Source organism: Varanus komodoensis, unplaced genomic scaffold, assembly GCF_004798865.1.
Source record: "Varanus komodoensis strain SLA01 unplaced genomic scaffold, ASM479886v1 scaffold6_2, whole genome shotgun sequence".
Taxonomy (NCBI): domain Eukaryota; kingdom Metazoa; phylum Chordata; class Lepidosauria; order Squamata; family Varanidae; genus Varanus; species Varanus komodoensis.
In genome coordinates, this window is record NW_025336346.1 from 11,309,452 (window position 1) to 11,335,853 (window position 26,402).

General features: G+C 41.9%; 1 protein-coding gene across 1 annotated transcript in view; it reads left to right on the plus strand.

Annotated features, from left to right (window-relative positions):
- The window catches only part of CFAP92 (cilia and flagella associated protein 92 (putative)), a 65,458-nt gene extending 39,302 nt beyond the window's left edge, over positions 1–26,156 (plus strand). The window contains exons 3-11 of the mRNA XM_044451512.1: positions 7,437–7,621; positions 8,095–8,993; positions 16,147–16,353; positions 19,186–19,468; positions 21,342–21,506; positions 22,214–22,426; positions 23,409–23,553; positions 24,581–24,738; positions 26,124–26,156. Of these exons, the coding sequence (XP_044307447.1) occupies positions 7,437–7,621; positions 8,095–8,993; positions 16,147–16,353; positions 19,186–19,468; positions 21,342–21,506; positions 22,214–22,426; positions 23,409–23,553; positions 24,581–24,738; positions 26,124–26,156 (2,288 nt within the window). The remainder of the gene's footprint in view (positions 1–7,436; positions 7,622–8,094; positions 8,994–16,146; positions 16,354–19,185; positions 19,469–21,341; positions 21,507–22,213; positions 22,427–23,408; positions 23,554–24,580; positions 24,739–26,123) is intronic.
- The last annotated feature ends 246 nt before the right edge of the window (positions 26,157–26,402 follow it).

Below are 26,402 nucleotides of genomic sequence, written 5' to 3' on the forward strand. Positions count from 1 at the left end.
TGAGAAACATGGGGGAAAAGGGGAAGGATGGGGAGGACAGAGCTACCATCAATGATTTAGGCCATGGTGGCTACATCCTAATAGTCATTGTGGCTTTGTGAATTACACGTTTCTCCAGAGAAGGAGGAATGCCAGAAACAGGCATGTTCAGGTTTGGTAAAGTTCTCCATACTTTATTGCAAAGCTCAGTTTGGCTCATTCCCATTCTTTTTTGTGGCCTCTTTTTTGGTTCAGTTCAGAAAGAATAGTGTATTTTTTCAAAAATTGTGCATTTCTAATATAGTAATCTTTTTTTTACAATTGGACATTTGTCATTTTTTTCAAAGTTGGACATTTTTCAAAATTAAACCTTTTTTTTAAATGCTCATATTTTGAAAACTGAAGGTTGGGAATTTGAGAACACTTTTAGAATACATATGGTCCCATTCATGTTCAGGGTTATGAACAAACCATTTTTAATCAGTTTGGAACTGAAATTCTGCATTTCTACACAAAGGCAACATGGAAAGCAGAAGGAAATCAGGGAAGAGTTTTAAGGGTAGGGTGGCAGAATATTACCACGATTAGGAAAAAACATGGGTATTTGCCGTGTGTTTGAATCTTGCTTTCCCAAGATGTGTGCCCAAAGTATGGCAGCTTCACTTTGGTCATTTTTACTTCCAAGGAGCATTCTAGCTTGGCTTGATCTTGGACTCATTTGTTCATCTTTCTGTAGACCTAGAGTGTTGGTGAAGCTTTGCTCCACCACCATGTTTCGAATGCCGTAATCTTCTTCCTTCCAGTTTTCTTTGCTGTCCAGCTTTCACAGCCATTCATAGTGAAGGGGAGTACAGGGAGTGGATGATCATTTCTAGATCTTTCATTGCTGCCTATCCAAGTCTCAGTCTTCTTTGAATTTTTTGGCTGCACTTTCCTTTTGAATTGATGACTGAACAACGGTATACAAATCTTTCACAATTCTAAAAATTGTTGACAGTAAAATTATGCAATTTTACTCTGGTCATAAGTTTTGTTTTCCTACTGTTCAGCTGTAGTTCAGCTTTTACACTTTCTTATTTCATCTTCATCGATAATTATTTCTGTTCGTTGCTACTTTCTACCCCTGATGTGGTATTGATTGCATATCCTTAATTACTGATGGATCTTCCAACTAATTTTCACTACTGCTCCTTCTGATCCTAATCCTAGTTTCTTTATGATACGCTCTGTGTACAGATTGAGCAGACAGGGAGATCAGATACACTCTAGTCTAGTCTAACACCTTTGCCTGTAGGAAACCATTCTGTTTCTCTACATTCTGTCCTAGCAGTAACTTTTGTCCACAGTAACAGGTTGTATACACAATGATCAGATGCTGACGCATATGCATCCTTTAGGACCATCCACTGCATCTCATGAGCCACACAGTCAAATGCTTTACTATAGTCTATAAAGTATTGACTGCTCTTCATATAAAATTATTTGGTGTGCCCCAGTAGCCAATGTATATTTGCAATATTATTGTGTCTTGTTCCATGTAGGGTAATTCTTTGTTGCAACACCTTGAATCTTATTTTGCTTGCATGGGAAATTAGTACACTGGTTCTATGTTTTCTGTACACTTTTGTATCTCCTTTCTTGGGGATTGGAATGTATATTGCAGGGGTGGCCCAACTGAGGCTTGGGAGCCACATGTGGCTCTTTGAGTTTATTTTGTGGCTCACTGCTTGCTGCTGTGGGTGCCAGCGGGTTCCCACTCTCTGCTGGCTCTCAAATATCTGACATTTACCATATGTGGCTCTTCTGTTGAACAAGTCTGGCCACCTCCAGTATATTGAATGTTTCCAGTACGGGACCATTGCTTCATTTTTTAAAACATTTTTATGCCATCCATTTTCCATATTTGTTAGCATATTCTTGTTAGGATTTAGACTGATTCAGTCTCTGCAGCTTGGAATAATTGTTTTGGTATCCTATGTACTCCAGATGCTTTATTCCTTCCAGGTGCATTCAGAATAGCTTTTACTTCACTTTCTAATATTGCAGGCTCTTCCTTATTCCTCTTCCCTTTCCTCCTCTTCAAAGGAGTCTGTTACCCTTTCATCTCTTCCAGACAGTTCTTCTATATATTGTTTGCACTTTCTCTTTATTTCAACCCTGTCAGATAGTAGGTTCCCCTGTTAGCCTTTCAGCATTCCTAATCTAGATTTAAATTTCTCTTGGATTTATTTTTGAAAGAGGCCTCTTTTTTCCTCTTCTGCTGTTAGATTCTCCTTCTTTGCACTGGTTATTGTCTGACTAGAAATGTCCCATTCCAGCCCCCTTTAGATCACCCACACCAAGTACTGTGCTAAGTGTTCTATTTTTGCTTTGTGGTTTCCATTTTGCCTTGATTTATATGTTCCATGATCCAATTGCATCATCAGACTTCTTCTTACCTCTGTGCATACCAGACACTAGACTTCCTTTCAGCTTTGATCTAGTTGCATTATTAGCAACAGCCCTGTTTGTACTTCTCCTTTGCTTTTCCCCAGTAACAGATTGAGTGTCTTCCAAGCTGGGAGCCTTATCTCCTTGCTGAGAGGATGACACTATCTCTTGTTTCATTTTGAATTGTTTCATTGCAGAGTTTACGAAGTAAAAAGTGGTTTAGGGTTGTCTCTTTTTGTGTGGTACTAGCCTCAGTAAGCTTGAGTGTCACTGCTGTTGTCTGTGGAAGATTCTCCGCCAGTGTTACTTTCAGCTGCCGCTGCTGTCCAGTAGCTACCCTTTGAGAGTTCCTTTGTCCCTGTCATCATTAGGGATATCAGTTCTTTTCTGCTGACATGACCGCTGCTCCTAAAGAGGATGGAAGCATCTTAGTCTGGAGTTTTTGCTTTGACCATTCCACCTTGGGAGACCCTGTTAGGAGAGCAGACTAGTGGGAGAGCCTGGCCTCCCGGTGGCATTGCTCTCAGCTTCTCTGACGCCCTTGAGCCCCCTCAGCGTGCTATCATGCTAAGAGAAGAAATCAGGCAGTCTACAGGAAATAGGATGGCAGTACGTTCTAGAAGATCGCTCTGGGACATTGCTGGTTGAAATGAACACTTCTTGAGATAGCTAATGAAGGAACGGGGGCATTTCTCAGCCTGTAGCAATGCATCATTTTGAGACTTTGAACTTCCGTTAGCAGCATAACAAGAATTTTCTTTCTGCAGTGCACTGTGTCACAGAACTGTTTCAGCTGGCATAGTTTGCAGGTGTTTCTCACATCTTTGCTGAACATAATGCAGAAGTCTGAAAAGACAAAAGCACATGGCAATTCTGCTTCCATTAGAAATGGAAGTGTGACCCCCTATTTTGTGGCTAGGGGCTTATAACATTCTGCTAATGATCTTTGGGCTCCCCCTGCTGGGACCTGTGGCATGTCCAAGTCAGATGACAGCTTGGAAAGTTGGTCCTTGAAAAATTGAACAAATTTGGATTTTAGACCCTTCCATTTGCTAGCTCAGCACAACTAGACCCCTGATAACTGAGTGGTTTAAGAATTTGAGAAACGGGGATAAAGTTTATAGAGACCAGTTTTGAAGGTCAAAAGGGTGAGAAGTCGTGTGGGAGAGCATGTAGAATCTAGCATTGTAGAGACAGGGAGTAGGAACATGTATATACCTAAGAGGGACTAGTCAAATTAAGAGTAGCAAAGGGTTGAGGGAAGACTAGATTACAAATGAGTAAAGAAAATTTGGTATTGGAAGGAAAGGAGCAAGAAAAAATTATCATGCTTTCAAATGGGACAATGAATGTTTACAATTAAATAGCATATTAAGAACTTGCACAGTGATATGAAGCTAGGAATGTTTCCACTGGAGGTAGCATATGGAAGAATTCTCTGTGGGACCCTATTGTTGGAGAGGCTTCCTAGTTCTCCTGTGTTCATGTGAAGTTGTGAAACAGGGTACAGCGAATGCATGTCCTTTTCTTAGGGCTCACCCGCATGGCAGCAATGATCAGAAACATTTCTAAGGAGCTGGAGGAGAGTGTGGGCCCAGACGACTGGGGTTGCTGGCATCTCTTCTGGGACTTGCCATGATTCTTCTCTTTACTTGCTGCAACATGGAACAGAAATCCATTATTTCCTTCCCCCTTCACTTCTATGTAGGGGTTTCTAGAAATTTGCGAGTTCCTAGTCCTATCATCCATCATAGCACTGACCTCTTCTGGCTTCACTTTAATTTTCCAGTATTAGCACATGGTAAAGGAAAAAAAACCTTTAGATTCCTGAAAAATAGGGAGAGTGTCCATTGCACTGTGAAAATGATTGTCCTGAAGGACAAGCTAAATCTACTTACCTTAATAAAATAAGAATGACATGGTTAGATGAACTAGTACTTTTTGTCTTGCATACTTATTTCCCAGAAGGGGGCAGCCGGTTAACCAGAGTTACTGTTCAGTGATTTCAGAGAATAGTAATATTATCTTCAGTGTGCCTTTGGACATGGTTCAAACTGTTAATTAATTTGTTCATTTGTTCATTCATGCTGTTAGAGAACAATCCAAACTAGATTCCCGTAACCCTCCAAACTTGGAGTCTTATGGGCATCCTATGCAAGGTAGAAAGAGTGCAGCAGCAAAAGACTCTTCCAACCTGCAAAACCAGGTGGATTTTGGCTTTTTAAATGGGGTACCTTGGATCTGGGAAGGAAGGAGGCTGAGAGATTGACAGGATACCCTTGTGGTTCTGGGACATTCCCTTCCCCATGTCCTCAAATGCTCCCTGGGCCCTTTCTTGGGGGTTGCTTGTACAACCTTGGAAAGGCAGCTGTACTGCGTACAAGCACAAGGGCTGTGTAGTTGAGTCTCCAAGAAATCATGTGGCCGCTTGAACACTGCCTAGTGGCCTGAAGGTTGTGCTGGGAGTTACTTCGTCAGCATATACTGCTTCTTGAATCCTATAAGATTTGCAGAATAGGTATAAATTTAAAAACTGAAATCAGAAGCAAATAACATTGAAAGAATGTTGGTATACTAGAAGTAAATCGCCTTGAGGAAGAATAATTGAAAGCCAGGGTGCCATAAAAAAGCCTTCTCCTTACTCCTCTCTGACAAAGGTGGGACTCAGAGAAAAGCTTTTGACAAATATTGTGCTACAAGCTTGTAAAAAAATGATGATCAGTAAAGTAGGTACTGATCTTGCTCCATTTAAGTGTTTTATAGATCAGAAAGGCACAAAACTTTGAAGTGTGCTTGGGAACCTGTGCAGTTGTTTTTATACGGTAGGAAATGTTCCCAGTTCCTGGGTACAATCAGTAACCTTGCTTCTATATTGTACAGCACTTGTTATTTCAATGGAATCAAAGGCTATGAATTGTAGTGCCTTTATTGTCCATATTACAATGCTGAATACTGCATTCCCAGAAAGAAGATGTGTCTAAGTGTTTATCTAGAAAAAATTGTGGAGCAATTATATAGCAAGTGATTGTTTGTTAGCTGAGGATACAGTCTCTGGAAAGCTTTCAAAATTGTAATGGACCATGTATTTGCAGTGGGGGTGAAGGTGAGAATGAACATTTCACAGAATTTCATAGCCATCGCTTTTAACTACTGATGAGCATACAATCTCGGTGAAGGCGGTGAGACTTAATATGTCTGGACTGTTGCATCTCTGAAATGTGGTTGATGGTGGGGGCGGGGGAGCACCTAAGCTGTACAGGGGCTTCCATTTAGATGTGTCCAGAAATGTGGAATGAAGTCGATTCCTTATGACGTGTGCAATAATAAGTCTACCGTTATTATTAGTGGGCCATGGTGTTCATATACACATTCTCTTGTGCACCCATTTGCTCAGGCAACAAATACACATCCCAGCTAAGTGGCTTTGGAGATCATATGGAGGCACATTCCCCACAAGATTTATGTCATGCACAGGGAACTCTTCTTAACATTGGAATTGGAGCGTTGCAGAGCTTTGGAGTGTGGCTTGCATGAAGTAGTAACAGGGTTCACAGGGTACAGCAGCCCATCATGGGCAGCTAGCCATGGTTTGCTGTCTCATTTGAATCTGAGCAGCATCTCACAGGGTGGCTTGATTTGGGGAAAGGGAGTTTTTGTTCCAGGGTGTTCCAAGAGCCAGACCCTTCCCTCCTTGACACTTCACAGTGAGCAAGACATTGTAAGTCTAATGGCCTTCTATTATTATTATTACTATTACTATTACTATTACTATTACTATTACTACTATCAACATTTATACTGCTATTGTTGCTGTTATTATCAACATTTATTCTATACTGCCCATAGCCAAAGCTTTCTGGGCAGTTCATAATATTGTCACCCATCCAGATTTCAGCCAGGCCCAACCCTGCTTAGCTTCCAAGATTAGGCAGAATCAGGCACCTCAGGTTATATGGAAGCTATGCTGCTGGAAAGATAAGCTTCTGCTAATGTAAAGAGTTTACACAAACTGGAACCAGTCTGTCTTCCTGAGTAACTCTGCAGCCTTCCTCAGGGTAGCTCCTGCTGGTGGACAGCCAGCCAAGGAGACCTATACAAGTCCTCTAGCTGGGAAGCATCCCTCCTGATGCCTTGTTATGGGGTCAGTGACAGGGTCAGACATCTGCTCTCCCCCGCTCCCCTTTTGAAGCGCTCTCCCATCTCTTCTAAAACAGGCCTGTTTTCACAATTGGCCTGCAAAATGGCAGGACGTGACCTTGAGGGACTTCAAAGGCTTCTACCCCCTTTGATCCTCTTGCCCACCCCCATGCCTTCTCTCTGTCTCCCTCAGAATCCGATTACTCATTCAGCAAAGAGTGTGTACCTGGTCCACTCACTGCACAGGGCTTGCTCAACTCAGGATGAGCTGTCATGCTGCCTAAATGCCGGAGATGAATCCCATGGTGGGAGATGATGAGTGAGAAGCTTGGCAAGAGTGGCAAACGCCCCTTGCTGCTCTTGGCAGACTTGCTTGTATAGCAGGCAGTGGCACTTGCTCCACCAGTGCCCATGAAGCTCTTCTGAATGACCATCACTAGCGCCTTTCCTTTGTGAGAACACAAACACAAATATGGTTTGCAGCTTTGACGGTAACTTTCAAAAAGCTTTCCCTGGACTTCTGATAGGCCTATCTACAAAAGGACTTAATGTCCAAACTTGCAGGGTCAGTGTCCTATTTGGATTGAACTACCTTGTGCCTCAGTAAACCATACTGTTCTCTGAACCAATTGTGGCTCTTTCTTTTCACTGTTTCCAGGATTGGTGGTTCTTGTTAATCCTCGCTGGGGTTGGTTAGAACAGAACAGAGCGCTAGGCTATCATAGGCTCTACCCCCTGTTCTTCAAGCCCTTTGCGCTTGCTGAAGTAGCAGAAGTGGCTGCCCATCCAGTGTGGTCTACCTGGAAGTAGAATGCTAAGCCGTTAACATGGAATGTTGTACTTCTACAGACATTAATATCAATAATTTGATTTCCTCACTCAATTTTCAGGAGAAAGTTATGTGGTCAGTCAACTGGGAGAGAAATCCCCTAAGCTCTGTGATGCATACCTAAGCTTTTCTGTTGATGAGCCTCTCATGAGTGAGAAACAGAAGCGTGAGTTAAACCCACTGATTATTAGGATTAAATCTGCCAGATGCTTACCAACCACACCTGTTCCCATTGAAGAGCTACAGGTAATTCAGAGTGTTCTTCCTGTTTCAAGATGACTAGATAACTGCAGTTTGTGATATAGAACAGAATTATGAAGAACAGAATATGTTTTGGACTCCTTCTGCCCTCAGCCTGGGTCAGCACAGCCAATTATCAAGGATGCTGGGAGTTGTAGTCCAAAGCATGAGTTCTGTGTAGGAAGGTGGGAGCTAGTGTAGCATAGTAGAGTGTTGGATTGGGACTCAGGAGCTCTGAGTTCTAGTTCCCACTCAGCTATGAAGCTCACAGAGTGACCTTCGGCCAGTTGCTTATTCTCAACATAACCTATCTCAAGAGTGGTTGTTGTGAGGGTAAGATGGAGAGAAAGTTGAGGATTATAAGAGCTGCTTGGATTCCTTGCAAGAAAAAAGGCAGGATATAAATATAATAATAAAGTTCAGTAGCTGAATTGTATTGACAACAGAATGCTATCTCTTCCACCTTTTTTCTTACATAGAGTTCATGTGTTCCTGTTTACTGCAAATACAAATTCTGGAATATGCCTCCCCATCGAACACGAGGTCGAGATCATGGAACTGATGTCTTCTTTAATGATACCAATGTGATTCTCATAGGAACAGTTAAGCCTGGAGAACTGAGTGAGTATCTCAGAGGACCACCATTGGAAATTGAAGTCCATGACCGAGACAAAAAAATGGAAGCTATCAAGACCATGCCTTCCTTGTTTGGAGAGGAACCAGGAGACAACAAAATAAGTGACGTGAACGTGGTCACTTCCACATACATGCTTCAGCATCCCATTAACATGGAGGAAATGTGGCATCCCTATGGGGTGGCTAAAGTCAGCCTGGCTGATTTACTGCTAGGTGAGAAGGCCTTGAACTTCTCTGCACCAATCCATAACTGCTCAGTTCAGGATACAACTGTCTGCCAAGGGGAGACCATCAGTCAGAAGGCCAGGGGAGCTGGTGGCTCTCAAGTTGTGCAGCTGCCAATGGGGCATTATGTAAACTCTGAGTCCTATCTTAAAGTGAGGGTTGAAATAACTGTGCCGTTACGGCCTGCAGATGAATTGGATGACTCTGAAATGGAACATTGCCCCTATGGCTACATCATCTATATTTTTGACTATAAGAATACATCGCTCTGGAGTCACTTGCTGCGAGAGATTACAGAAATCAACGCAGAAGCGCTTAAACTTGATTCTTACCCACTGCATATAATTCAGAAATCCCTTAATACTTTAAAACTGAACCAGAAGCTTTCAGCAGAGGAGATTGCTCAACTGGACGTCCTTACTGGATTTCACATACTGGATGGAGCTTTTCACATTCTTGTTTTGGAAGGATTGAAGAACAAAGCACTTAAGAAGATGTTCAGTACAAGAATAGATAGGTAACCAAAGCTATTTTATTATTTAAACCTGTTCTGCAGAGAAGGCAATTTATGGAGGCAGCTAATTGTGTGTGTTGCTTGGGCACTCATACACAGAAAACAAGATCAGAAACAAATGATCAAGGGCTATTCTACAAGAGGTATTTATTGTGTGCTTCTGATTCCTTACTGATTTCTGTTTATGGGCATGTTGGACAACAGAAGACTTCAGTTTCACTTGTTTTTTCCAGCACACTTCCCTTTGTGTGTGTGTATTAGAAAGGGGGAGAATGACTCACTTTTTCTTGATGTATTTGTGCTATTCTGTAGCACAGCTCTAACTAGAGAATGTGCAGCAAAAAAGCAGGAAAGTTGTGACAAAACCAAAAGAAGATATAGTTCTTAACAGCACACTAAACTGCTCATGTAGAAAAGCTCCAAAGATGTCAAACATAATGAAGCTTTTTCCTGGGCTATACCACCTCAGGCCGTAGCTGGGAAATTTCATAGAATCGTAGTAGAATTGGAAGGGGCCAGGAGATTCAGCCTGCTACTGTAGCAGAACACTGAGTTTCACTAAGTTTCACCCATTCAGATAACTGTCTAGATGCTTTTGGAATGCCTCTAACAAGGGAGAGCCCACAGCTTCCCCAAGGAGTAGGTCTCATTGTTGTACAGCTCTGACAGTGAAGGCATTCTTCCTGGTGTCTAGTCTAGTCTAGTCTGGTTTCTTTTAATTTAAATCCATTATTCTGTGTCCTGCACTCTGGAATGAACAAGAAGAGATCTTGTCCTTCCTCTCTGTGGCAGCCCTTGAGGTGCTTGTAGCATGCTATCATTTCATCCCTCAGTCTTCTCTTCTAGAGGCTGAACATGCCTTATTCTCTCTGTCTTTCCCCATAAGGCCTTGCCCTCCTCTATACTCTTTCTAGCCTTTCTGCATCTTTTTGAAACTTAGGTGTCCAGAACTGGTCACAATACTCCAGGTGAGGTCTTGACTAGTGCTGAGTATAGGGGCACTAGTATATCATGTATTTTGGAAGTGATACTTCTGTTAAAGCAGCCCAAAATAGCATTTGCCTTTTTTGCAGCTGCATCAGATTATTTGCTCATATTTAGCTTGTGTTCTACAAAAAAGATCCTTCTAATTTCAGTATTGTTATTCTCCATCTTGCAGTGGTGCATTTGGTTTCTTGTTCCTAAGTGGAGGACTTGACATTTGTCCCTATTGAATTGCATTCTGTTGTGCTCTGCCCAGTGTTCTAACCTATTGCAATCAACCTGTATCTTATCTCGGTCTTCCAGGGTATTTGCTATTCCACCCAGCTTTGTGTCATCTGCCAATTTAATTCTCTTTCCTTGTATTTCCTTATCTAAATCATGAATAAAAATGATGAAGAGTACCAGTCCCAGGATAGAACCCCGCGGCACCCCACTTGTCACCTCTTTCCAGTTTGAGCGTGTGCCATTGATTAAGCGCTCTTTGAGTTTGAGTTTGTAACCAGTTGTGGATTCGCCTAATGGTTGCACTATCTAGCCCACTTTTTGCTAGTTTGGACTAGTGGTTGTGGATGACCAGCAAAAACAGGAAAACTGCCTCAGGGACCACTGAGAAAGAAATAAAAGCACCATACACATAATACAGTATTCTGTGTATTTGTTTTCAAAGACGATACCAAAAAAATGAAAATTCTCCAAAACAACCAGAAACCAAGCAACAAAAAATGCCAACAAAAGAACAAAATACTGATACCAGTGCAGCGTGGTTCCCAGCCAGCTTCCACCGAGCTGTCTCTCCCCTCCTTGCCTGCCTCCAGCAGCACCATTGCACCCCCTGCAACCGTGATGCCAACTGAGGAAGAGGTGGTGGGGCACAGTCAGCCCCCATGCCTGTTTGCAGTGAGTAGGATGCACCCCCTCCCCCTGCAGAGCAGCAGGAAATCTCTCGCAAACCTGTGCCAGTGTGCGAACTGTTGGTTGAAAACCACTGTCGTGGACCGCTTTGGCAAAGGTTTTGCTAAAGTCTAGATAGATTATTATTGGGTTTTTTTAAGTAAATTTTTATTATTATTTTCTACAAACTAAAAAAAGAAACTAAAAACATCAATCATCAGAAACATCAGACCTGCTGGGTCAGCCCCCCATTTTTTTTATAGCAATCCGTAAACATATTCAAATCTACACATAGTCCCGTTTTTCTAGCCAATAATAAAAAGAGTTCCAAGTTTGATGGAAGTATGTATCCTCTTTCTCCTTCAGAGACAAAGTCAGTCTGTCCATTTCAGCACAATCCAGAAACTTTTTAAAAATCAGTTCTTCAGTGGGTGGTTCTTCACTCCTTCAACGTTGGGCAAGATTATTATTGTTTTATTTATTGCTTCTATATACTACTTAACAGCCATGCATGGCTCCCAGCCATGCTTTACAAAAAGCAATATTAAAAATAGATGTTCATAATTACATTCTATAACAATTACAAGAGTAAAAACAATAAAATAAAATTATGTCCATTTGGAAGGTTATCTAGTCAAAAAATGTAATTAGGTTAGTCTGGCAGGATTTATTCTTGAGAAATTCATGTTAGCTTCTAGTAATTACTGCATTGTCTTCAAGTTGTTTGCAGACTGTTTGCTTTCTAATATGTTGAATTTTTCCAGGGAGTGATGTCAGATGAACAGGTCTATAGTCTCCAGGTTCATCTTTTTTCCTTTCTCATAGATAGGGACGACATTAGTCCTTCTCCAGTCATCTGGTACTTCTCCTGTCTTCCATGAATTTTCAGAGATGATAGTGTTTCTGAGAGTTCTTCTGCTGGCTCTTTTATGACTGTGGCCCTGGAAATTTGAACTCATTCAATCCAATTAGACCTTGGCCATTTGCCTGTCAATCTTAGGCTGCTATCCTGTCCCTTCATCTTGTATTATAGCTTTGTTGGGAAGTTTGTAGTTCTTCTTTTGGAGAAGAGCCAAAGTAGTTGAGCACTTCTGCCCTTTCTTTGTCATCTGTTATCATTGTTCCATCTACATTGAGTAGTTCTCTTTGATCTGTCTTTTGCTTTGGACTTGCTTGTATTTTTTGATGCTTGTAGCTCCCCTTGCTAGCTTCAGTTCATTGCTTTAGCCTTCCTGACATCATCCCTGCAGTTCCATGCTACTTGCTTATATTCTTCTTCTGTAGCCTGGCCTTCCTTCCACCTCCTATACATGTCCTCCTTTGTTTTCAGATGATCTCTTAACTTTTTGTGAAGCCACATGGACTTCCTCTGTTGTCTAGTATTCTTTTTCCCTGTTGAAATTGTTTTAGTCATGCCTTCAGCATTTTTTTTAAAGATATTTCACCCTTCTTGGGCTCCTTTTCTCTTTGGACTGGTTTGCCATGGAAACTTGTTCATCATTGCCCTGAATTTGTTGAAATCCAGGGTACATGCTTGGCTATCATTTAGTTTGAATTTCCTTTATTATTGAGAATTCAAGTAAGACACGGTCACTTTCCTCCAGAGTTTCCATGGCTGTTACTTTGTCCACTGTGTCATCCCTCCTGGTTGGGATCAGGTCGAATAAAGCCATACCTCTTGTTTATATTTCTGGTTTCTACTGGAGGAAGTTATTAGTGACACATGTTAGGAATCTCTTAGAGGGGCTGTGTTTGGCAGAATTTGACTCCAAACAGATATCAGGGATATTGAAGTCCCCCATAATGATGACATCATGTCTCCTTGAAATACTGGCAATTTGTTTTTCGAAAGTTTCATGTTTATCTTCTCCTTGATTGGATAGACGATAATAGACTCCAGCTACTGTACTCCTTTTGCTGTTTATATGAATTCAGGTGCACTTGATGGGATTACTGGTCTCTTCTTCCTTATTTCTTTGCAGAGATAATGTATCTTTAACATGAAGAACTCCACCACCAAACTCCTGTTTGCTCTCCCTGTTTGCTTTCCCTTGGGAGCTTGGCTGCTTGTATCACAGAGGCCATAGACCACCTGGGGCAGCTTCCTCCGATCTGCTCAGCTAGGAGTCAGGAACCAGAATGCATCCCATTTGTTAAAAAGAACAAAAACAAAACAGATCTGTGCATGCAGAACTAATATGCTGCACGGAAGGAGGCTAATCAACTTTTTCCTAAAATGAGCTATACTCTGAGCCTGTGCTAATTGGCATACTTCTTTCCAGCAGCTAGCGGAAACTTTTCTGCAGTGCACATAGCAAGGGCCAAGGGATCAAGGGCAAAGAATTAACATCTGTTACCTCTGTCAGGATTCCAGTCCGAATTGTGTCCTGCTTCACTTGGTACATACCTTGTAAAAAGCCGCTCTTGCAATTGGTAATCACACAGTCCGTGTCTGGCCCACTTTGACTTTTATCACAAGCCTGACGTGTTTGTGATGGGATGTCCTGACACAGCCAGCTTCTGTGTGCTCCTTTTGCTATTATAACCCATTCTTCCGGTAACCTTTTGCTTATTTCTCTTTCACTTCAATAATCTTCCTAAGCACAGGCATTTACAGATAATAGAAAGAAGTCATGGAGCACTTTAATTTCATGCTTCCTTGCTAACACTGTAATGTACGAATGTTACAAATGCAGTGTCAGCCTCTGTTCTTCTTTTAAAGGAGTTGTTTTGACAGGTTGCAGGATGAGAAGCGATGGTTAAGGCCAAGGCTGTGTATTGATGATCCCTTTTCAGAGAGTGGAGGAAACACTGAAAGGGTGTCATTACCAGAGTTAATTTTTTGCTTTTTTCCCTTTCATGGTTGGTTCTTCAAACTGACTGAACCTATTTTCATAGTGCTGTAAGTTGTATACTTTAAAAACTGCAGTACAGTTTGTTGAGATTTGTTATGGGGAGCATATATGAAAAACACCACCTTGCCCACTCTTCTTTTAATTGCCCTTTCTTGGAATATAGGACTCTGCATACGAAGTCGGCATTTTATATGCAGTGGTGGTAGATTCCTGCCTTGTGGTCCGTGGCCTCATCATCCTCCAGGACCACTTCCATGCTTTCCAATAGAGAAGCATTTTCACTGCTTCCTTTAGACGGAGACAACTCTAGTGTTCTCTGGTGGAATGAACCAGAATTAAAAGCGCATGTGTTTTTGCAGTACCACTCCAGTGTTATGCTACCTTGTGGTTGTGCAGTGGGGCATACTGAAAGGCAGAAACCCTTTAAAACAATGGACTAACTGCAGCAGAAAATGTGTGTAAAGGAACCAGTCTTAATCCTGCAAAGAATCTGGAGGCAGAAATTTTGGTAAAGTGGCAGGATGAAACCTTCATAAAGAGAAGCCTCTAGTCTAGAGAAGCGAGCCCCACCATAAAGGGTTTTCAGAATGACCAAGCCAGCCACCCCACTTCCTCTGTGCCACATCACCTGACATCCAGAAATGGAATGAATTCGTTTTAAAAAGGCATACAAAGCATAGCATCTAATCCTCTCCTGCTGCAGCAAATTCAACATTGTTGCAAAGCATTCAAAACACAGCATCCAGCCCCGCTCCCCCATTCCACATTAATATTCCTATATCCACACATAGCTGAACTATGCATGATGCTTTGCTCTCTTTTCCAGTGAGTGTGCCTGGCCCCAGTTCCGATCAGGAACGTGGGCACTTCAGGACAGGAGTGGGGGTATCGGCTTCCCTCCATTTTTGTCCTGAATTAAAGAGGCTAAAGAAAAGAAAACAGTCCCACTGCTGTCATCGAAAATGACTTCCATTTCCCATCTGCTCAGAGTTTTGACCATTGGGCAGCACAGAAATGGAATAAGTAAAGAAATGTGATGGATACGGTAACCACTGTAATAAATGAAATAATTCAATAGATGTCATATGCTCCTTCAGCTCTCAGCTGCACCACTTGCTCGTGCTGTTCCCATTAAAGAGGAGTGCATACCTCACAGTGTTAGAACCATTTGTTAATTATTCCCCTGCTTGATTATACTATTTAAGCTTATAGGTAATTTATTCTGTTGGAATGAATCTAATATTAAGCCAAGAAAAGCATTAAATTAGTAGCCAATATTTGCTTTGTAAGCAGTAATATTTTTAAAACAAAATAGCACTCAGGTAGAAAGGCTGGTAATTTATATCTAAGTCACCTATTATTAGCCTTTAGACTTGAATGCCATAGGTCTCTAGATTTAATTTTTTATCATACCTAATTTCTGGGAACCTTTTAGTTTCACTTTCTAAGCAGGAGCTGCAAATTGGTTTTTTAAAATGAAAACATCAAGTCGGACTGGTGGACCACTTTATCTTCTAGATTTGGTTTTTCTTATGGATTTCATAAGGGTAACCATTTGAGAGCGCCATACTTGGATAATCTGACCTTTTCCAGACTTAGACAAGCTTTTACAGTTTTATGATTTCTGTCTGTGCCAACAGCAACCTTAGATGCCACATTTTGGCAGATCCCTTACGATCAACAAGGAAGGGTTGCTAGAAATGCCAGAGATGTGGTTGGTACATTATGGTCAAGGCCCTTGTATCCGTTATCATGCTCAACATTTCTTGGAAATCTTATATCCTGATTGTAGCCTGAAGGTGGTTCATAAATAAATGTGACCTCTCTGGTTAAGATCATAAACGAACCCATCAGCTTGTGCTTTTTGTCTTTGCCACTTGAGTATGCAATGTCCTAACAATTGTATGTATGGTTTTTATAAAGGCCTAGATGTGTTTTAATTCAGATTCACTGCGCTATTTTTATTAGTTTAATTTCCCCAATATTTTACTGCTGTTATACATTTTGTAATGTTGCAGGGACTTTATTAAAGGCCATTGTCTAATAAATGACTGACTTGTAGAAAGGCAAGCTACAAATGAAATCAATATATAAGTGTAAATTCCACATACTCTGAAGTGCATAAAAAGTTAGGATGAAGGTTATAACAAACATAAAGACCATGTAAGATTTATAGATTTACAATAACTAGATTAGCAGTTCATGATATGGTACTTTCTCTTTTTAATAGGAATGTTTATCTGAATTTAAAATACGAAAAACATTCAACTTGGAAATGAAAAAAGAAAAAATACTGGTATTATCTGGAAGTTCGAGAAACATGAGATGATGGAATATTTGATTAACACAAACTAACCTTTTTATTATTTATTTGTTTATATACTGTCCAACTACTAAAATCTTGGGACAATCTTTTTCTGTTATAGGTTGCATGAAACTAAAAATGGAAGACTACAAATACTCTATAACTCACATCTAGCTTTTCATCAGCGCCTGTATGTAGACCTTGAGGCTGTCCTTTTTCATATCCGTCTCTGCAAGCCACTGTCTAGTCTCATGAAGCAGCCCTTGCTGTATGTCCGGGATATGATTCCCCAGCCGTGTTTTGAAGCTCTGAGAAGGTTAGATTGTTCTTAAATGTGACGTGCTCTTTCAGATAAAAGTAGAGGGTTAATGTGTAAGAATGTGTGTGTGTGAAAGAGAGGGAGTCTCCCCTAGTCCCTTTTCATACAGAGCTTTTAGGGCACTTTGCACACATTATAATCTCCCAATAAGATACAAGATAGAAAATTCTGGCTGTTTTGCAGATGCTGTACAGCCAGAAGTTCATGTCATACTTTGAGGATTTGCATAGCACCATATGTCATATTGGGCATTCCCAGTGGATGGCACGAGTTACTCATCAGCTGCTTTGTCCCGGACAGCTGAATGTACTTGTTATTACACACGGTGTGTTGTTATGTCGTTGGCACCTGGGAGAGTGGTTTTGTGTAGTTGCTGGGATCAGCTCCAGTGCCACTTTTGTTGCTCTTCAGATTTTGCCAGTGTTGCCTCCAGCCTCGTTCACCACCGATTGCCCTCCACCAATGCCTAGATGGTACTTTGGAGGACTTTGGTGGCACTTATTTGCCACCTTAAAAAATGGGGTGCTTTGGGAGTATGATGTGCAGTAAGTAACATACAAGGAAATGGCCAGGATGAGGCTGCATATAAGATAATTTGCACACTGTGAAGGGCTGGGGAGAAACAATAGTAAGAGAAAGGAGGCGCCCAGCAGTGCAGTTCAGAAGCACCAAATATGGGAGGGGAGAGTGAACAAATTAAGTGCACTAGAACAGAGGAGCAGCAATATTAGTGTGGTATGGAAGCCTCCCCTTTTGTCACAAAAGACATAGCCCATCTATAAAGTTTAAATCATGCCCTCCACTCAGGATTTTGGATTGTTTTTACTCATGTTCCAGCATGGCTGTGTTTGCTTTTAATAAAAAGGGGTAGTAGAGGGGACATGGGAAATTACAGGCCGGTTAGCCTTACGTCCATTCTGGGAAAGACAATGAAAAGGCTCATAATAGCAAGAGATCCGGTAACCCTAGATAGGGAAGAGAGGTTGGCAGCCATACAACACGGCTTCCACAAAAACGGGTCCTGCCAGATGTGGAATTCTGTGACAAGAGGGAGGGGATGTGGTCGATGTGGTTTATCTGGATTTCAGCAAGGCCTTTGACAAAGTGCCACATGACATCCTGGTTGAGAAACTGAGGAGTTTTGGGACAGACCAATGCACTTTCTGATGGATTAAGGCATGGTTGATGGACTGAAAGCAGAGAGTAATTATTAGTGGGAAATCATCAGGATTGTGGCCAGTGAATCCCTCCAGGGTTCTGTTCAGGATGGCATTCATTGTGTAAGAACTTGCACTTGGGACATAGGAATGGCTGTTGTAACTACAAGTTAGGGGACAAGTGGCTGAAGAGTAGCACTTGTGAAAGGGTTCTCAGGGTATTGGTCGACTGCAGCTAAACATGGGTCAGCAGTGTGGTATGGCAGTCAACAGGGCGAGTGTCACCCTTGGAAGTATAGCCAGAAGCATGGCTTCTGGCTCGAGAGAGGTATTACAGCCACTCTATATGACGCTGGTGCGCCTGCAACTGGAGTATTGTGTTCATTTCTGGGCTCTGCATTACAGGAAGAACATATCCAGGTTGGGTTTGGTGCAGCGTAGGGCCACAAGGATGGTGGTCGGATTGCAGGGAAAACCATATGAGGCAAGACTGAGGGAACTGGGTCTTTTCATCTTGGGGGAGACTCTGAAGGGATCTGTTGGCGACGTGAGGGGTGTCACATGGAGGTGGGTACAGACCTGTTTTCTCCTGCTGATGAGGGCAGGGCGCGTTCCAGTGGAGCAAACCACTGGATGCCACTTGGTTCCAGGGAACCAAGGTTCAGTTTGGATGCCAGGAAATACTTCCTGACAGTCAGGACCCCTAGGCTATAGAATGGGCTTCCATGGGAGGTGGTTGAGGCCCCATTGGTTCAAGGATAGGCTAGACATGCACATGGTAGGCTTGTCATGAGTGGAGCTGACTGGACCTGGGGTGTCAGACTAGATGGCTCTGGAGGTCCCTTCTGACTCTGTTTCTATGTTTCTAAATGCAAATGGCAACAGGAGGATCTACTCTCACCGCCCCCCCCCCCAACACTTGACAAGGATATTCTTTTCAGTTGTCTCAGTCATTCCAGTAAGGGTACAGTTGACCTAAAAAGCTGTAAGTGGGGTGGAGGAGAGAGAGTTTGCTAAATTAAGGAGTGTCCTTCAACCCTAAAATACTACACTGCTATTCACACCTTGTCATGGTTAAGGATTGCATGGAACAAGGAGTTGTAGAAGACTGAAGCAGAGGTTTTTTCCCCATACTGTCTTGAAGCAATTTACTTCTACTCATTCAGACAATTGAGCCATTATAGATGTTGATCTTAAGACAACGCATTTGTGAAGTCTGTGAGAGCACACAAGCAACAGTGTAGTTCTGTCCTCCTGGATGATGTGACAGCTCCAACTGAGCTGTGAGTCAGCAGGGTGAGGAGAGCCAGACTGTTCTCTTGTCACCTGCTGTGTGTGTGCGTACGTGCGTGCGTGTGTACTAGGAGGCAGTGATCCAAACTAGAATGCAGACCTTTTGCTCTGATGTTGGGCGCGAGGGCATCTTTGCTGGTGTGTGGGCAATTTTATTGAGTTGCCATATATCTGTTTCTATAACTGAAGGACACAGAAGGCTTCTTTGACATGCAGAAAAATAGTGCTGTGGCTGTATTAATACCTGGCCGTGCTGCTGTGTGCATTTCTATCATATTCTCTACTGAGTGGATTTCTCAGTTTTCATTTCTTCGTTGCAATCCATGATGGCAGTGGATAACCAATTTCACGCGATCTCTCTTGCCATCCCTCCTCTCATTTCATTCTGCAGGCTGGATTACCTTTGCTGCAGTAAGAAGTTAAGGGATGTGGTCCATCACAACCTCTTGCCCTCTGCAGCAATGATCACAATGCTAAGTCAAGAGTTTGGGGTTCCCTTGACTAAAGATGACCTGTTCATTCAGGAGCACGCAGACACCTTGGAGGCATGTCATAGCCCAACCAAGTATTTCCCCATGAAACGAGGCAAACGTTCCCATTTGGAGAACTACAATGAAGAGTACCTAGTAAGAAAAAGAAACATGGAAATCCAGATGCCACAAGATTACATTAAGGTGGGGCTGCAGCAGTGAAAGACTCTTAAAGCTTATGCCTGTTTTTGATGTACATCATACAGTGTGCATGTAGAGAATGGGTAGTTAGCACTCTCGTACCAATCTATCCCACATCTGGAAAACAAATTCAGCAGGAAATTATTCAAGTTATTTTTGCTATATGTGCATTTGAGACTTCATTATTTACTATTGCCATTACTGCTATTACTTAAGTCAACATATGTACCCCTTGCCTTATCTAGTGATACCTCAGGTGGTTTAAAAAGCAGAGATCAAAATATGTCATAATAAATAGAAAATGCTGTCAGTTAAAATAGTTAAAAGCAAAGCTAAAAGCATGTGAATTAGCAAACTAAGATGTATGAGAGAGGACACTAGGGAGTGTCGCTCTTCTGTTAGAATCTGCTCTTGGGGTACATAGTGGGCTGTTGTGTCATAGGCACAGACTATATCAAGAAGCAAGTTCCAGAGCAGGGGTCCCCAACCCCTTGGCTGCAGACTGGTACCAGTCCATGGCCTGTTAGGAACTGGGCCGCACAGCAGGAGGTGAGCTGTGGGCAACTGAGTGAAGCCCCATCCACTTCTGCAGCCACTCCCTGGTGCCAGCACCCGCCCCCCCCGGACCGCCAGGCACCAGACCCTCACACGGGGTGTGCAGCCCAGATCCCCCACCCGCCCTGGCTCATGTCAGCAGGCAGCCATTTGCCAGGGGCAGCGCGGCAGACAGGGACGGGCTGCCATGAACCACCGGGGCTGGCAGGGAGCACAGCGCTCTTACCAGGTTCTGATAAGGAGCGCCTCTGCCACTCCTCACAGGAGCGCGACCCCCCCTGCAAACTGTGCATGTAAGGGATCCAGGCCGTGTGTTCCCCACAAGAATCCAGTCCCCTACAATCTGAGGTGGAACTGAGGTGGTGGTGCCAGTGCTGGGGAGCGGCTGCAAACACAGACAGCCTCCCTCGCCTGTTTGCCCTCCCCACACAGTGTGGTCCGGCTCCTAACAGCTCCCACTGATTCTGCATTATGAAGAGTTTTATAATTATTTCATTATATATTACAATGTAATAATAATAGAAATAAAGTTCACAATAAATGTAATGCGTTTGACTCATCCCGAAAACATCTCCACCCCCTAGTCTGTGGAAAAATTGTCCTCCATGAGCCTGGTCTCTGGTGCCAAAGTGTTGGGGACCGCTGTTGTAGAGCACTGCGAAGGTCTGACTGAATTGCCCGTATGGCTGTATTTTGTCAGCCTTGTGAACTCTGAAGTTCCAGAGATTTACTTCAGAAAGTGTGTCTATCATCACTGAGAAAGGGCACAATCCTGTGTCTGTATAGACAGAAATGAGGTGTACAACTTCTAGCATGTTGGCTTAAGGATGCTGGGAGCCAACTGACTTCTTTTGCATTTGTTGTTCAAACACGCACAGAACTGAACCCAAAAGAGCCTTTGTTATTAAGAAGAATGATGAAGTGAAATTTTTACCTGCATAGAAAAATGGTTATCAACAGGCAGACAAAGCAAAAACAAAAAAAAATGCACCCACGTTCACGAGCTGAACAATGATTGGCATCTGGCCCATCAGCACCAGCTGTTTTCCAACCACATTTCTGTCATTCAGTTAGGTACAGGCTGCCTGATGATTGACAGATGACATTCATAATAATCATCTTGTGGGGGGCGGATGCTTTCAGAAGGTGGATGGAGAGAGAGAGAGAGTGAAGGCTTCCTGCAGGTTTTGTTTTGCCTGCTATTTTCGTTACTGATCTGATCCATGGCAGGGGCAGCATATTTATTTTAGGAATGCATTTTTTTTCCTCTAACAAGGGTTAACAAGACCAGAATAATCTCACATACTAATCTCTCTTCCAGTCTAATATTGAAAATATTCACCTGCTCAGCAAGATGGTGAAAAAGGAAGCCCCGAGAACCATCAGGGCTTTCCCTTCTGATGGCAAGTCTATCTTTAACTATAGTACTCAAACCCTGAATTCTGCAGAAATTGCAAAGAAGCTACTTCGTCAGGACATGGCACAGGTGAGAAAAAAAGAGTTCTGCATCATTTTCAATATTTTATTTATTGCTTTCCAAATAAATTAAGCTGTCCAGATATATTTATATCAAGGATGGCCTATAAAAGCTTTTAATAATAAATAAATAATTCATATTTGAATGATCTATATATGCCTACAAATTTTTTATTGTACAAAGATGTTTTATTGCAGGCAAATCTGTTCTCAATTGCTTTAATTGTTGGATTTTGTATATTTTAATTACATTGTGTAAACCATTTTGAGAGCATTATGCTAATTAAACAGTATATACATTAAATAAATAAAACTGTGTGCATGCATGCATGCGATTAAACTAACAAAATCAAAGCAGGAAACAAAATGTGACCAGAAAATGTACACACAGCGATCACCCACGGAAGCCTTTACAATCTATCTGGGTTGGGAGGTGTTCCCAGTCCACTCCCGCGTTTTCTCTAAATCTGCTCCTAAGAATTGCTGAACCCACCAGAGCAGTGTTTTGGCTGGTGCACTGAAGAGCAGAAACGGGAAAGTCTTACTGCATTAGCAGATATTTCCTAGTGTGATGCTCAGTTTGACCCCATATTTTTTTAAACAGAGTAAGATAAAAAAAATAAAATACATATTCATAGATCTATATATGCATGAAATGCTGGGGATGAAGTCATAGTAACCAAGACAGGAATATGCCAAATCTTTAAACTTTTTTAGGTGCCAGACAAGAGGTTTGCTTATAGTGATGAATATATATCAGGCATGTTTGATCCAGTGGATGAGGACAGTGCAGCAAAAGAATCCATCAAGCAAACCAAGAAGTTGTGGCTGTCACCAGAAGGGTTTGTATATCCTGGATTTAAGAGCAGCATAGAAGCCAACTTGCATCGGTGCATGCCTGACGAGGCCCGACGGATGGAGCTATGTGAGGTAACGCTGAATTTTTAAATTTCTGCACAGTTGTCCTATCTGTAACCTGTCGTGTAATCCACACAACCCAGTTGGAAAGTTTGAGAGATAGTTCCAGTCCCCAGCCACCCATGGAGCTTTATGGCTAAGTGAACCTTGAAAGCCAAGTCCCTCATTTTCTCCATTACAATGCATCTTATGTGGGTGCAAGGCAGACTTCACCAGGCAAATTATATCCAGGATGTCCTTGAATGGACAGTGCGTGCTTTTAAAATCCTTATTCAAGGTATTTGCTGGATTTTAGATGGAACTGCTGCTCTGTCATAGTACGGTTAGATTTATAGGGCAAGCTTATGCATGTTTTCTCAGAATGTCCTTCAGTGTTCAGTGTGGCTTACTTCCACATATGCATGCATCTAGGGCAACCTATCCAGATCTTTGTATTTGTTATGATTTTCATGTTTCTTCTAAGTGGAAAGGCAGGGTAGACATTTTTAAACTGTCACTGGAAATAAGAAATGGGTATAAGTTTTCTTTCTCACCTTTCTTGCAGTTAAATTGACCATAATCCAAAATGGTTTTAGGCATCCCTAAAGCTTGGGCCTACCCAGCTCAACTTAAAAAACAAACAAGCCTTTGCTTTGACCTGTGGCCCTCCGTGCCATATCAAAAACTGCTTTGGAAAGTACTGCCAGGTTTCAGAATATATTTGCAGTGTGGCATGGGGAAGTTAATGATTGAAAAACTCACACACAAAGTGTGTCCTTGGAAATTGGAAGTTACTTCAGAACATGGCCTTAGGTTTGAGCTATTGCCTTAATTGTGAGTATCTGTGAGTGGGGTTTTTTTTTAACGCATCACAAGGAAATTAGTTATTGGAAGACGCCTTGTATTTCAGAATGATATATTTGCCAAATAATTGTATTGTTGAGTGACTTAAATGCACAATACCCAGCAAGCTTTCAGGATACCATTTATACTAAGATAATCAATGTTCATTTAGAAATGGCAGGAGAACTTTCTACATGCCAGCAGTATGAAGCCAGTGCTGGACCGGGACAGATGGAAGGGGGACAAGCATAAAATCGATTTTGACCTCTATAAAAAGCCATCACATGTCTTCATCACCCCTGACACATACAGAGAAGGTATGTACTTGTTTCCAGGTTAGTTCTGGATAATTAAGAAGTAGTGCATTTATGCAGGTACCAATCAGATATAAGGATAAATCAGTTATGAAACATTTATGCTTTAGCATGAAGAGTTCTTTTGAATAACCAGGAGCTTTTGTGGCATTTAAAAAATACTGAATCGACAGGCACTCATATTCTGAGATCAGGCTGTGAACCAGCTGACTCATATACACCACATGCTTTTTAAGGGTTATCTTAGATCTTAGCAGTATTATTTTACATGAAAGCAAAGTGCCCTTTATACATCACAGCACTGGGCAAGAAATGCCTTTCTGATTCAGCTGACAGCACTATTACAGTAATGTTAAGGCAACAATCTGCGACAAGGTCTTTGTAGATCACAGGTCTTTAAGTGCTCTAGCAGTGCTTTGTGATTAGCCCACAGAAAAACATTAAGTATGAGTGCCAAGTGTTGTTTTTAATAGATGGGACCCCTGGTGATTTAAGAACTAGCTTTTCTCCTGGGGGCTAAGGACAGGTAGATATCTTGCATTCAGTGAAATTACAACGGCTGCATTTTCTGTGCAAATGTTGTGCAACTAGATGGAAGAAGGAAGCTGCACTTCCACAACTGCACTGCCCTGAAAAGGCCTTGCAGGGCTGTATGTAAAACAGATGCACCGGTATGAGGATTTCTGAAGTGTCTTTATCAAAGCAATTATTTTTGTTTTTGGTAGGGAGCTTTTAGGCTGTGGCAGAGCTGGAACAAGAAAAGCAGCAGCAAAATTAGCTGAAACCTACTACTTGCATTTGTGTTGCTTTGAAACTAGTCATGAGATCAGAAACAAAGTCAATCTCATTCCGTATGATTTACATAAATACAATTTCAGAACTACTTAGGCAAGAAAATTTATTAACAGCTAATAGCAGAGTTTTTCATGGGAAATAGTGCTTCTGTATATTTTAAGAATTTAACTGTTGGTCCCATCACAGCTAACTGTTCTTATGTGTACTTTTCAATGGACGTATTTCTCAACAACAGAGCCTCAAAAAGTCATCTGCTGCAACACTGCACTGAAAGTTCATAGGTGCTGCCCAGCAACAGAGCTCATTTCCAGTGGACCAAATGCCAGTTGTCAGCTAGCACGTCTCCAAGGACTCCTGAAGGATAAACCAGTCAAGCTGTCCCTAAAGATGCAGGTACTATACATGGAAATCATTAAGCCAGGATGCTTTTGGGAGGACCTCCCAACCCATGGGCCAAGAGTTCATTTTTAACTGATTTATTATACTTTGCAAAACGTTTTGATTTGGTCAAATTCAAAATTCCAGTCTTAGAACATTCCAGTTACCACAGTTCTTTGGAATTAGAAGCATCAATTCCAATCCATCTGTCGCAATAACCTAGTTGCCAAGCGGAAAAGTACAAGACTGGTCAGTATGCAGGCCACATGCATCTCCCTCTGCTTTTTTCCCCTTTTAAAGCCATTAGAAATATCTAGCATGTCACAAGAGTAAAAACTTGCAACTTTAGCATACCATAGCTGCTATGGATCAGCAAAAAGGGTCATAATTAGCTAGCAGATGCCAATTTATTTTTTCCCCCAAAAATCCCCCGTCTGGCAACAGCAGGGCATTGGACTTGATGGCCTTCATGGTCCCTTCCAATTCTAGTATTCTATTATTCTACATGGGCCCCAAACCTCCATAAGTTGCCCACCCTGTTCTAATGTTTTTAAAAGAAAGCTTTAGTTTGAAATGCATTTCTTGTTCTTAGAATTGGAAACTAATGGCTAAAATCATATATGGAAAGCAAATTATGAAACTGCAGCTTCTGTTCTTTTAGCCTGTTCCAGTTTTGGGCATTTTAGACAACGAGGTAGAGAACAGCATCTGTAAAGGATTTGTTCCTGGTTCTGACACTCAGCACAGCTTGAAGTGGAATGGCAATATAATTCCATGCTATGATAGGGAATACAATACCTTTAAAACTCTGAAAGGAGCAGATTTCAGGTAAGCCACCCACCCAGCTGCTATGCAACAGTGCAACAAACTGGTACAACAAAAAGACTTTATTAAGCTTTATTAACATAGATAGTGGTATGTTTAGAATTGCTAATGTCCTTCTCTGAATTAAATCCCAGGGGAATCTGGCATAAGGACAATACAACAGCAGGGGAACAGTACAAGAGATAGAATCTAATTAATTTTTTCTGCTTCTGTCAGCAGAACTGGGAGGGCAGTGATTCTCCTCCTGCAGTCCCTTGTGTGTCCTTAAAATTTATTCCAGGAATGGGAGACCCTCTGGCATAGGAAGGAGGAGGAAGTGAGACAGTTCCATGCTGCAAGGGGACTTCTGCTCACAAAATACTAGCTTCCACCCAATTTTTGCCTCTTCCTGCCTATGCAGTTCATGCTATTTTTTTCTTAAAGCCAATGGCTGATTTAGAGTCGCTATCCAAACCTAAAACAATGCATCCTGAATTCTTTCCCCATCCAGTCTGAGGTTTTATTAATCCCATAACGATAGTTCCATATATGTGCTCCTTTCTAAAAACTGAAAAAAGTTGCATCTTTTATTCTAGATAGTTGAAAGAGTTGACCAGAATGAGCTTTGATTTGTGAAGCACAAAACTCCAAACCTTTGTCTGGGTAAGCCCAGATTGTCACTTGTTGTTAGTCGCAAAGTCGTGTCTGACCCATCGTGACCCCATGGACTACTCAAGCTATATACAGCATGATTTTTACACCATGAAAACTTAAATAAGAACTAAACTCATGCACATACTTATGACATACTCAGTGTCCTCATCACTGTTAGGCATATGTCTCCGATTTCCCACACCCCATGTTAAGTCTCTTCT